General features: G+C 41.4%; 1 protein-coding gene across 1 annotated transcript; it reads left to right on the forward strand.

Moving 5' to 3' along the window:
- Positions 1 to 389: 389 nt before the first annotated feature.
- Positions 390 to 13,624, forward strand: CLUL1 (clusterin like 1; the record flags this gene model as incomplete). The annotated part of the gene is made up of 7 exons (XM_084202498.1): positions 390 to 492; positions 1,796 to 1,944; positions 3,602 to 3,769; positions 5,743 to 6,187; positions 7,437 to 7,574; positions 12,141 to 12,355; positions 13,457 to 13,624. 7 exons carry the CDS (start codon positions 390 to 392, stop codon positions 13,622 to 13,624), a joined length of 1,386 nt encoding a protein of 461 aa, XP_084058624.1.
- Positions 13,625 to 14,198: the final 574 nt, after the last annotated feature.

Raw genomic sequence — 14,198 nt, forward strand, 5'->3', positions numbered from 1 at the left:
ATATGAACTAAGGCCACGATATGAGATCAGCAATTGGCGTGTTTCACAAAGTAGAAAAGGGACAGACTGAACAGCATAAGCTTTTGATTTTAGAGATACATGTCCCGATTCTGTTAACCACGATGCAAACTCAGTGGAACTCATCTAATTAATCTAAATAGGTAATTACAAAGGAGGTCAAGCTTCTTACTCATGTATTTTCACCAAGAGTAGCACCTAGACGCATGCTATACATACCAGAAACCATAGTTAGAGACAAAATTACCGGGACCTTTAAGATACTTCGTATTACAGTCAGTATTTATATTTACTTCATATACCTAGACATCTGAGCTTCCTGACAATGTTTACATGTAACTGCACCGAACTTCTCCTTGAACAGAAAGAACATGAGGTCTTCCTGGATATTTATGATACATGTGCTGTGTCTGAGCGGCCACCAGTGCGCACCGACCAAGCAGGAGGAGATGAACCTCCGGGACAACCTCAAGCGTACGTACGCTTTTCCTGCCAGGGTGTGTGGAAGCCCCCGGGCCCAGCTGGGTAGGGCATCTTGACTTCCACACTCCCTGGTATCAACAAGTTCCACTTGCATGTGTGGAGCTTAGAAACCATAATAAAGTTCATTTCATGGCTACACACACCCAACAGGAAGAAAAGAACAAGCTGGACGAGAAAGTAAAGGGATTAACAGATAAGCATCACCTGCCAAAAGAAAAAAGTATTTACAGGATTTTTCTGGGTTGTTTGGTTCCTCGTAGATCATCAGAATAGAAACCAAACCCAAAATTCAGTTCAACAGATTTTGAACTATTTTGTTTTTTCAAATAATCTTTGAAAATATTTCCTCTACACTTACATGCTTCACTGAAAAAGGCGGCTTTTACAAACAACTGAAAAAAAGTTACTTAATTTAGAAAATAGCAACTATTCTACACACACACACACACACACACACACACACACACACACGCACACTCACTTCTAAGCATGGCTTTGTTTTGTGGAGAGAAAGAGGATCAGCTATTTTAAAAATCCTGTGCTTCAGTCTATGTTGACAGGATTTCTCTAATAAACAAATAAAAAGTTAGGGGTGAGGAAGAAAGATATAAAGGAAGAAGTGATTGATGTGCTTTTGGCAGTCTCAAAGTGAGATGGTTTTACTGTTTTCTATAGTTTCAGTGATATTCAGGGTATTTCCACAAAGAAAACAAATGCAGATAAAGGACAGGCAGTCACGCAGAGCTTCAAGGTGCAATGCATGGGCCAGCCCAGGTTTTCACTCTACACTCATTACTTCACAGGAAGTCTAGACATTGTATTTTTATGAAAACAGGTTGAAGGCATTTGTATTCTAAGTTTTCAAAATGTAGAGGGAAGCTGTCACAGGCTTCTACAAGAGGAAAGATAAATATAAAGGTTATGTCATTAGAAAACTGATGAGTGATCCTTGGAGATATTCAAAACCCAGGATGATGTCCTGTGCAACCTGAAAGGGGAGGGGGGGCAGACTCAATGATCTCCAAAGGTAGCAGCCTCAGTTGTTCTGGGATTCAGTATTCAGCAGTGGGACAGTTGAAGATATCTTTTGAGCTGATCCTTGCAAAAGCTCTGGGCCAAATTCTTCTCTGATGGAAATTGTCTTGGCTCAGCGTCACCCAGCATTCGCTATCTCGGATTTGGCTCTGCCACTGTAGGGAAACATAGAGCTATTTCATTCTCCCTCATCAGTGCATGACAATTTGCAATAGTGTTAAAATCTGATTAAGTCACTGTATAATTTGGCTTTTTTTAGAATTATCTGAAGTTGGAGAGAAGTATGTAGATGAAGAGGTAAAGAAAGCTTTGATTGGTATTAAGCAGATGAAAATTATGATGGAAAGAAATGAAGATAAGCACATAGATCTGATGAAAACCTTGAAGAAGAGCAGTGAAGAAAAACAGGTAACATAAATGCATCTGTAGGGGTTTTATATTTATTCTGGGAAGAATGTAAACCAAACCAAAGCAGTGTACATATTGTCATGCAGTTATGGGATTGAGAGAAAATCTGCTTCTGGTCCTTTGCTTCACTAGCAGAGGAAAAATGCACATAGTGCTTGTTTCTAAAAACCCCTGCTTCACTGAATTCACACCAAGGCAACTGCAGGCCACTGTAGAACAGTGTTCTGTGCAGAAGGTCCAGCAGTTCTGCCCTCCATGTCTCTATACTCCTGGGGCCACAAGATGTTTTCCAGCTTGCTTTGCAAACTTCAGACCTGCAGGAGAGTATGAAAGCCACAAATGATAATGTGCTCTAAAGAAAGTACAGTGAATCAGGGAGATTTCCAATGTCTTAGTGCAATGCCTAGGCTCAAAACCATGTGCCCAGATGATCTGAAGAAACAGAGGTTTACTATATATTTAAAAATCACAAATATCCTAACTTTATTTCAACAAAGTTCAAGGAAAATTCCCTCCTGGCCCAACACCTGGTAGTTAGTTTAAACTAAAAAAGTACCTGATAGCTTTCTAACATCTTAAGGAACACCAGTGCACTCCCACAGTCAACACTCTTGTTAGATCTTACTGGATGATTTAATTTACATCCACAGTGAGAATTCATAAAACACTGAATAAATGTATTAGAAAGATCAGAAAATAACTAAACACAGATTATGAAAACTGCAGTTATTTTCTCCATCAAGCATATTCTGACGGAAGTTTTCTTTTATGTGAGTCTCTTCCCTATTGCAATTCTGACAAAAAGAAATAAGCCCCATCAATTAAAAGGTTTCTGTCATACTTAGAGATAACTTGGAACATTGTTTGGAAAGCAAAACTATTGAAATGTGTCACAATTGGAGAAAATGATGATGTGTAATCCACTTTATTAATTTTTAATAGGAAGAAATTTTCTTTCCATTGTCAAGTCTATTCCAAAAAATGCTGCTTCTGATCTGTTAAGCTTTGTGCCCTAACTGATGAAGCAAATAGAAACAGCATTGTGAAATGTATCTTGTTGCCCTTCAGTACGGAAGGAGTGCCTCACAATTCCACAAGAGCAGGAAAAAAATCCACTTACTACAGCCTTTTGATAAGTACCCTCACAAACAGCAGAGATGCTATATTTTATATTTTTCTGCATTAGACAGACTTTATGGCAAGGACCTACCCTCATGAAATATCAATCCCTTAAAGGTAGAGAAAGGCAACAGAAAATAACTATTTGTGGGTCAGATGAATACTGTTCAGATGATATGGAGCAAAAATAACACAAGTTGAACACATGACCATGGGGGAGGCTGAATTCTTACACAGAATGATGTGTGAATTTTTTTATCAACATTAAAAATCCTGGTAGACTGTAGAGATCAATTTGTTTCTGTAGGCTGTGTCCCCTGAGAGAACAACATCAGAAAAATCCGACGAGGAAAAGGTTTTCAATTTTCAGTTCCCTACATATGTGACTGCAGCTGAGAAGGCAACCTAGCCTAGTGGTTAGGGATTAGCAAAAAAAGGAGTCAAAAATAGCCAAAATGAGGGACAAACACTGGGGTAAGTACTTGGAATACAAATCTGAAAATTGCCCTCAAAATTGCCAATCTTTTTCCCTACTTAGCAAGCCTTGCGACTTATGGATGAAGTAAAGGCAAGACTGGAAGAAGAGGAAAGACAATGTCAAGTATCCTTGAAAACTCTATGGGATGAATGTGAATCTTGTTTAGAAAGTACCTGCATGAGATATTATACAACTTGCAAACATGGTGTGTCAACCTTTAAGAGAAAGGTAGGAAGAAAGTTTGCCTCTGGAGAATTCTCTTGAGTTCACCCAGAGACAGCACATCTTATTTTCTCAATACCTAGGTCTGCCAGTTATATCAGCTTACTGAAATTAATTTCATTTGGAGAGTCTGGAAATATGAAGTTATATGGTAGAGATTACATGTGATTGTGGGTCATGGAATGCTGAGCCAAAATGAGTTCAATTGCACCCTGGCAAGATTCCATGGAAACTGATGACTCCCCTAACTCCAACAGACTCATTCCAGATATAAAATGTTTTCTCTCACTTGCATCAAGATGCTCGATAACTGTTTGTCAAAAATATCACATGGATTCTTTATGGTCTGCCTGAAAATCAGCAAAGTTAAAAGTGTAGATGTAGTTAGCAAAATTACATGGGGGGGGGAAATCACCTCATTATTACACCATTCTTTCCTATATTTATCTTAAATAAACTCTTTAAGTAACAACAAAACTTTAAAATGCTTGACCTCTTATAATAAAGGAATCTGTCAGTACAGGAAATTCCCCTAATTCTACCAGAAAGAAAATATGGTTTCCTGACTGGCCCATTATTACTACAAAATTTAACAATTGTAATCACATTTTTTGTTTGAGCATATGCTTTAAGTGCAACAAACTTCTGAAGCAAAACTGTAATTGCTGTTCCTAAAATGTTAGCCAGATTCTCTAGCTTTCACCCCTCCCATGTACTAAAAAATACAATAACTTAAACTTTAAATGTGGTATTTCAGGCAGGGTTTAGAGCACAGGTGTTTAATATTTGTGCATATTCTTAAAATAATTCAGGTTAAAATGTCAGAGATAATAAATTTAAAACTATTTGTGATACTTTTAGCTTTCTAGGTATCACTCATGGGTAGCTCATATAAATGTTTTGGATTTTCAAGAGTCTAGATGCTGCAATTACTGCAGTAAAAGTTATCAAACTGCATTGTCCCTGTCTTTGACCCTCTTGGTAATGTCCCCCATCACTTATTAGGTTTACTTGAAGCATCCAGAGTAAGAGCTGTGTTATCACCCAAGTTATTAAAAAAAAAAAACAAAGAAAGAAAGAAAAGAAAAGATGATAGCTGTAGCTGAGGACACACAGACAGCTGGAGTAATACTTGCTTAAGCTGTTCCTGCAGTGCTGTTTCACACTTCATCTACCCTCTAAGCTGCACTTGTGGTCAGATCAAGCTGATGATTTGTTTTTTGGTTTTTTAAATTAATATATTTAACTCTCTTTATCTATATGTATATCTGTCTATAGATATCTATCTATCTATATCTATATATCTGTGTTTTAGCAAGGTGCTTCTTAACCCTTACCCATTTTCTAATGCCATGGAGTGTGGCTCAAAAAGCCCCTCCATTGGCTCAGGCCAAAGTGGTGCCTTAGAGTGGGGAGCAGGGAAGCAGTGGCTGAGACCCAGGAACTGGAACCCTGTGACAGCAGAATTGACACTTGGCCTCTCACATGCTAAAACCATGGACTCAGAGCCACTGCTTTATTGATTTTGCTGGTTTTCATTCACACAAGGATGTGAGGATTTGCCCAATGGTGAGAGAGGGCAGGCTTTTTACAAATCAAGGTGAGAACAATCACCTTCTGCTTGCTACGCCGCACATAAGCAGACAGAAATGCATCTCACACCTTTACAACATAAAGTCCAAGCCGTCTGTTGGAAGAAACTCAAATGCTGACATTAACTTTGAGCCCCCAGAGATTAAAGGGCAACTGGCAGGGTTTTTACTCCAGATCTGATTTGGAACTAATGATTTAGATTGAATGCACTTCTCCTCTTTGGGGTCTAGTGTTTTAAATCATTTCAGAGAATACGCTGTGTTGGCAGTTATTAAGAGGGCATTGCTTCTTTGAGTATTTGAAAAAGAAAAATTAGAGACACTTACCTGAGAGATGAGAAATTGATAACTTGTCTGCCTCCTGATCTGTCTCCTTCTTATACACAGGTTGAAGATTTTTTGAGGAAAATACCTCCACTCATATTTACTTTTCATGAGGAGCAAGGAAGAGACATCCAGTCTAATGAAAAGCCTGAGAAAGAGGATACCCAGCTAGTAAAGATGGAAGATTTATTTAGCCAGCTATTATCAGATGTGGGCTCAATATTTGACAGAAGTTTCATTTTTTTCAAGCACATGCAAAAAGAGTTTGACCAGTCTTTTCAGACTTACTTCATGTCTGACCTGGAGTTGAGTGAGTCCCCCAGCATGCCAGCTCTACCTGAGGTCACCACCAGAATTGAAGGCTCCCAGAGAGGCTGGGGCGTGCCCGGCTTCTTGCAGACAGTTTTTGATTTCAGTAGGACGGTGTTCGAAGGTGTCAGCGAGGTGATCACCGACGTGTTTGATGAATACAGAGATTACAGAAGAGATGTGCCAGAGCAAACCAAAGGCAAGTGTTAGAAGATGAAAATTGACTGCACTGTCAATGACATCAACCCCCTTGGGATGGCTAAACTACAGCAAATTACTCAGTTTCCAGTATGTGAGTGTGAGATACGTAAGGAAGCTCTGGAGGCTGTGGGTCAAGGATAGCTATGAGTTAAATGAACAAATAGAAGTCACCTAGAAATCTCAGAGAAATGTTGCAGGGGGACTTAGGGGTCCTACACAGCCTGATTTTCTTGCTAATTCGCAAAGCATTTGCAGGAGCTTCTCAGGAGCACTTACATTCAGGGTGGATGCAGGTTTTCATAAGGCTGAGTGACAGATTTAATCTCAGCATTTGTCAGGATACGATTTGTATCATCTTTTATTGACATGGTCATCAATTCTAAAAAATTAAGGTAATTCTGTGAGATGTCAAGGCATATCCCTGCCCTTGCCAAATGAGGCTAAGTTCAGCTTGACAGCTGCAAGTCCTGTTTCAGGCTACATCAGCAATGTAATCTGACAATCAAACACCAGCTAATCAAAGACCAGCCATCAGGCTTTCCAGTGACCAGAAAATTCTGGGCATACCATTGGCGATGACACTCAGTGAAGGAAAAGGACTGTGGCTGACTTTTAGAATACAAATAAGCCTCATATTTGACTATTGCAAACAGGACAAATACATGCTGGTCCTTGTCTGCAGGGAAATCACAGTGAGCACATGCTATAACTCTGAGTGGCAGGTGACATAAACATTACGTGATCATCAGGAAATACAAAGTTAAGTGACCCTTCAACAGTGTTTTTTAATTTTTCTCTATATCATAAGCCATGCTAACTCAGAAATAAACTTTGGTATTGTGTTCACATGTAACTGTATATGATTATGAAACATCTTGAATTCTGAGGGTCAAAAAGATCTTACCAGAACTCACATGTTGTAGAAATAGTGGGTAATAATATTAGCAATTTTTTGGTTATGTCTGGAGAATACACTCCTAAGTCTTTATAAAAGAATATACTGCAGCATGAATTCCTTGAAAGAAAATATTATTTGAATCTTCTCTTGACTTCTACTTTTTAATAATTTATTCCTTTTACTTTTTTTGGGGGGAGAGGAAGTGGAGGGGTAGGGAAGGAGATTTATGCAAAATACTTTAGATTAAGGACAAGAAATTATATTCTAGCACTCAGGCTCGGTAATGAATGCATATCTATAAAGACTCTAAGTTTAACAGCAGTCTAAAAATACTATGACTTCATTCTAGATCCTGACAGAAGTGGCATGTTTTCAAAAATTGTGTCAGGGCGCCAGAGACTTCAGTGCAGGGAGCTCCGGGAGAACTCCTCTGGATGCCCACAGTTTCATGAGAGATGCCAGAAATGTCAAGACAATCTTTTGCATGGTAAATAACTATTTTCCTTTTTTTTTTTCTTTTTCTTTCTGTAACACATTGATTACTGGTTTATAGATTTTGAGGTTTTAATTTTCTACTGGAATTAACATTTTACATAGTCACTGAGTTTTTACTGTAACCAGGGCTACAGTAACCATTCCTCCTTCCAGATGATTTCAATTAGCCTTCCCCACTGTCTCCACGGAGTGTCAGTATAGCTCAGTTCTTAACATACCGCTGGTGCTCCAAAGAGACGTCCCACAGCCCGTAACAAAACATATAGGTATTTTGTTAGAGCGGCAATCCTGCAGAGAAGCAAGATGTGGGGCAGCAGTTGGTCCTGCCTGGGTGCAGCCGTGCTGAGCAGAAAGTGAGGAGAAGCTCGAACTCCTGGCAGTCGCTTCTCCTGCTGACAAGCAGGTGTAACCTCAGGTATCATTCAGCTCCTCGCAATGAAAGCAAGTGCTGAAGAGCCTGTAATTACTTTTTGTTGAACCCTGTCTGCAGACAGAACTGACATGAAGGACAAAGTCCTCTTTTTGTCCTTCATGTCAGTATATAAAGAGATGGCAGAGCTCTGTCAGCACCGTCCATGGGCACCTGAAAAACCTTCAGACTGATCACCTAGAACTGCCAGTCAGGACTCCCACTGCAGCACAACATACCTGTCTTTCCAGAATTATTTAGATCTTAAAATCTAAGAGCATTTAAGCATTCAACCTAATGCTTAAACCTAAATGTCTTCAGAATATCTCCAGTGGAGCAAACATAAATGAACAATGAAACACTTTTAAAAGAAAATCTGACCATTTAATCTTTTTATCTACACCCACGTATTAAAGATAACAGTTTGTTACTGTACCATCAGCTTGAAGGTGCCCCTTGATAATCCAATTTGACAGAACAGAAACTGAATTTTTACAGAGAAATTATTGCATAGAAATTTTTCTTATTTAAATCCATATTTAGTAAAGAAAATACCAGCAATCTTCAGTTCTGAATTTGTGGCAGATGGTGCTAGTCTACTGTCTAGCTATTGTAAGATAAATATTAGGTCTTAACACTCAACAAGAATACAGGCTTTCTTGTTATAAACTCTATCACAGAATCATATAATAATTTGGGGTTAAAGGGACCTTGGTCTAGATGACCAACCCCCCCAGAAATAAGCAGGGACATCTTCATCTAGATCATGTTGCTCAGAGCCCCACACAACCTGACCTTGAATGTTTCCAGACATCTGGGCAACTTGCTTAACTGTTTCACCACCATTATTGTAAAAACTTCCTGCTTACACGTAATCTAAATCCACTCTCTTGCCATTCAAAATCATTTCCTCTTGTCCCCATCTTTCTTACAGGCACCTTTCAGTAGCTGATGGTCACAGATTATATTCAAAGGCCACAATAAGTGTCCCCAGAGTCTTCTCTTCTCCAGGCTGAATAACCCCAACTCTCTCAACCTGTCCTAATAAACAGGAGAGGTGCTCCCAGCCTCTAACAGTTTTTGTGGCTCTCCTCTGGACTTGCTCCAACAGGTCCATGCCATTCAGTGCTGAGGAGCTGTCGTGGTTTGACACTGGCCCAATGCCAGGCATCCACGAGAGTCGCTCGCTGACCTTCCTCTACCACGGCTAGGCAAAGGAAGAAGAAGAAAAAATTAATGAAGGCTTCATGAGTGAGATAAGGACTGGGTGAAAAAACTTCAAGGGCAAAAAAGGCTCAAATTTTGTTGCAAAGTGAATTTATTTTAAATGGAATTAGAGGAGGGTAATGAGAAGTAAAATAAGCCCCTAAAACACCTTCTCGTCCCAGCCCCTCCCTCCTTCCCACCAACAGCGCAGGGCATGGGGGTTTGGTCTGTTCATTACTGAGATTTTCCTTCTGCTCTGGGAAAGGAGTTCTTTCCCTGTGACACCACTGACTCCCTCCCATGGCAGACAGTTTTCCGTGAACTTCTCCAGTGTGGGTCTACTCTCATGAGAAGCAGCCATACTGCACCTGCTGCAATGTGAATTCCCCCCACGGGCAGACAGTCCTCCCAAAATTGCTGTGACATGGCTCTCTTCCCACGGGGTGCAGCCCTCCAGGGACAGGCTGCTCCAGCCTGGAACCAGGGGCCTTCTCTCTCCATCAGGTCTCCCACTGGATCACAGCCTCCTCCAGGCATCCACCTGCTCTGGCCTGGGCACCTCCATGGGCTGAGGGTGGATCTCTGCATCCCCATGGATCCCCATGGGCTGTGGGTGGATCTCTGCATCCCCATGGATCCCCACAGGCTGAGGGTGGATCTCTGCATCCCCCATGGATGGATCCCCACAGGCTGAGGGTGGATCTCTGCATCCCCCATGGATGGATCCCCACAGGCTGAGGGTGGATCTCTGCATCCCCTGTGGATCCCCATGGGCTGTGGATGGATCTCTGCATCCCCTGTGGATCCCCACGGGCTGAGGGTGGATCTCTGCATCCCCCATGGATCCCCACAGGCTGTGGCTGGATCTCTGCATCCCCCATGGATCCCCATGGCATGTAGATGGATCTCTGCATCCCCCATGGATCCCCATAGGCTGTGGGTGGATCTCTGCATCCCCCATGGATCCCCATGGCATGTGGGTGGATCTCTGCAATCTCTGCATCCCCTGTGGATCCCCATGCCTGCAGAGGCACAGCTGCTTCGCCATGGTCTCACCACAGCCTGCAGAGGAAATCTCAGTTCTGGTGCCTGGAGCACCTCCTGCCCCTCCTTCTCCACTGACCTTGGTGTCTCCATGTTTTTTCCCTCACATGTTCTCACCTCCCCCTCTGACTAGAAGGAAAACCCTGTGACTTTGTTTTTATTTTCTTCTTAAATATGTTATGACAGAGGCATTAACAACCTCTCTCACTGGCCTGGTTTTGGCCATCTTCAGAGCCATCAGCTTGGGATCTGCCAGTCATGGTGGGAAGCTTCCAGCAGCTTCTCACAGGAGCCATCTTTGTGGCCCCCCTGCTACCTAAAACCAGGCTGTGCCAAACCAATACAGGAATCCAGACCTACATGAAGTCCTTTAGGGGTCTTATGAGAGAAGAGTAGGAGGGCAAAATCACCTCCCTCAACCTGCTGGCCATGATTCTTTTGATGCAGCCCAGGATGTGTTTGGCTTTCTGGGCTGTGAGCACACATGGCCAGTTCATGTCCAGCTTTTCATCCACCAGCACCCCCTAGTCCTTCTTGGCAGGGCTGCTCTCACTCTGTTCATCTTCCAGCCTGTGTTGATAGCAGGAGTTGCCACAAGCCAGGTGCAGCACCTTGCACTTGGCCTTGCTGAACCTCATGAGGTTCACCTGGGCCCACTTCATGAGTTTGTCCAGGTCCCTCTGCATGGCATCCCACCCCCTGGGTGTGTCAACCACACACTCAGCTTGGTGTCACCTGTGAACCGGCCAAGGGTGCACTCAATCCCCCCGTCGATGTCATTGATGAAGACATTAAACAGTGCTGGTCCCAGTACAGACCAGTACATTAAACAGTGCTGGTCCCAGTACAGACCAGTACATTAAACTGTACTGGTCCCAAGACACTTGTCCATGATGTCTATCTGGGCACGAAGCCATTGACCACTGCCCTCTGGGTATGACCATCCATACAATTCCTCATCCACCAAACATTCCACCCATCAAATCCTCATCCCTCCACTTTAGAAAGAAGGATGTTGTGGGGGACCGCGTCAATGGCCTTACAGAAGTACAGATAAATGACTTTTCCAACCCTTTCCTTCTCCAGTGATGGAATCACTCCATCATAGGAAGCCACTGACTGGTCAGGCAGGACTTGCTCTTGGTGAAGCTCTGCTGGCTGTCCCGAATCACCTCCCTATTTTCCATGTGCCTGAGCAGAGCTTCTTGAGGATCTGTTCCATGATCTTTCCAGACACAGAGGTGAGGCTGATGGAGTGATAGTCCTCAGGGTCCTTCTTACAACCCTCTTTCAAAAAATCAGAGAAATATTTCCATTTTCCTAGTCACCAGAGACTTTACCTCTCTTCCATGACTTTTCAAATATCATGGAGAGTGGCTATATCATGGAGAGAATCAGCCAATTCCCTCTGGACTCATCAGGTTCCACAGACTTAGATATGTTCAGGTTCCTCACGTGGACTTAAAACTTCTCCTACAGTGGAAGGAACTTTGCTCCCTCAGCCCCTGCCTTGCAGTCTATATACCTGGGATAGATTCATAATGGAATATGAGCCAATAAAAGAACCCATAAAGTATAAAAAGACTATGAAGTTGCTCTATGTAAAATTTACCAGATCTTATTTAGCATTAACAAAAAACCTATTGCCGTTAAATATTATATAAACCTTATATTATATGATATAAACTTGCTAAATGACTTTAGTGCAACAAATGGGATAATGCATTCATTGAGTCTAAACTAAATCTACCATAATCAGTAAGCAAAAATTATTCTCCTGTTTTCAGCATTATTTAAAGACCCATCCAGGCCATGCCCTCTCACAAGGCCGTTTTACAGTTTTCATTTCTTCAGACAGAAAAGACGAAGAGCAAGACATAACACTGTCTTTCCTAACAGATTGCCCAAACGTTCCTGAGCTGCACATAAAGTTTGATGAAGCCTTTAAGCTGGTTAATCTCTCAGGGGAGCAGTACGAGCAGATCCTCCAGGTGGTTCGGCATCACACGGAGGACACTTCCTACATGCTGAACAAAATGAAAGAAAGGTTTGGGTGGGTGTCTGAGTTATCCAACATGACCATTGGACCAGAAAACATTTTCAACGTAGTTAAGGTAAGGGCTGTCTTCTGAACGGAGCTATTGCTGCCTTTAAACTGCATTTTGCTCATGTTTACGTTCCTGGGGGCTGTGGATGTTGATACATGTGTAATGTTTGGCTTTACAACATGACTTTCCTACTCATCTTGAATTTGTGTGTGCTTGGTAATCCCTCAATGAGCTGAAACTCCTGAGATTAGAAACTATTTTCCTCTAAATCCTTTTAGTCTGATGGATGGCTGACAGGCTAACCTGAATCACTGTCTGATAAGAGTAAATTGACACTAGCAGCTTTGACTGGCCTCAGATTACCCTCACAGATAAATTGCACTGCACCAGTCACTGACACATCCACATTAGATCGATGAATGTCTAGCTGTCTGTGTATGTACTTACGTATTCCAAAGTTCAAAGAAGGCAAATGTTATACAGATTTTTGCAGTGGAAGCCGTACATGCTTGACAATGTTGGCCAATATTTCAGTAAATACATAATGATTAATTGTGTCTCACACACAAAGATACATCCGAGGTAAATTCAATCCATTTTCCTGGGCAAGGGACAAATCTTTTTCTCTCTCCTAACTCAGAAACCCACTCATATATAGTGAATTACTACTATTACTACCAGAACTTTATACAAAATAATGGTACAATCCACCAAAAATAAGCACAAAATAGGAACAGGAGCCAGGCACATTTTCCCGAGTCTGAGATATCTGTTCCAGAAAAATAAAGCTACAGAACTAAGTCTGATTTAGAAAAACATACAGGAATGAATAAATTCAATCACACAAATGTTGTATTGAACTTAGTGGGACAGCTCAGAAGTTTTCATTAGGAGAACAGAAGCTCTTTATAGATGTAGTTCATGATATAAATATTAACATGCAGCTCTTTAATATGGTCTTGGCAGTGCCATGTCAGCTCTTTCCACCACCTACATAAATTCAGACACCCACTGTCTTTTCAGAAGAAAGCAATTTAAAGAAAGTAGACAAGTCTAAAGTATTCCCCTATTTAATTTTCCCCTGTTAAAGAGAGTGGGCACAGCAGGTATAAACAAAACTGAAAGCAGACAGCAGTTTGTGGTGTCTAAAGTACTGATCTCTTCTAGGTGGTACCTGGGGATCCCTCCAGTAAAGACGAAACTGTGGTAGATGTGAACGTTCTGACTTCACCTACTTTCACCATTAAAGTTCCTCCCAACTTAGATCCCAAGAGTCCTGAGTTCATTGAGTACATAGCTGGGAAAGCACTCCAATTGTATAAGCAGAATTTTTAAGTGGTAAGTTCATTCTTTCTGCTTTCACAGAGAACGCACTTCTTCATAAGAGGTGTTTACATTGCAATAAACTTTAGTTGGAACAAGATTCATTCATGGTGTACACAAGACTGCCTTCTCAGAAAGGACACATTGAGAAAAACACAAGCATTATGGAAAACACGAACAAACAATCAATGTTCTAGCCTGCAGAACACAGACATGATGATATTAAATGACTTGACTTATATATCTGTGAAACCCCCAATCTTTAAGTTACAGCTGGGATGAGGTAATGTGATAATAAATATTTCTTCACAAAAGAATTGCCTCACAACCACAGTCCAGTGTCTTGGCATCAAAAACCACGTCTTTGTGTTCATTCATCATGAATGGACTGGAATTACCACTGTCCATTAGGGGTTATTGTTTTGTTGTTTTTTTTTTTAATTTTCAGTAGTGTTTGAGAGCATGCTCATATTATTTTTTGATCATAAAGGAGGGCAAAGTGAGAATCACCACCAGGACTTCGAAGAGCTGTCTTGCCATAACATTTCTGCAATAGCAGCACACTGCTCAGATTAACAGTGTTTAT

This window comes from Fringilla coelebs (genome assembly GCF_963513975.1).
Source record: "Fringilla coelebs genome assembly, chromosome: 1".
In the NCBI taxonomy this organism is placed as follows: domain Eukaryota; kingdom Metazoa; phylum Chordata; class Aves; order Passeriformes; family Fringillidae; genus Fringilla; species Fringilla coelebs.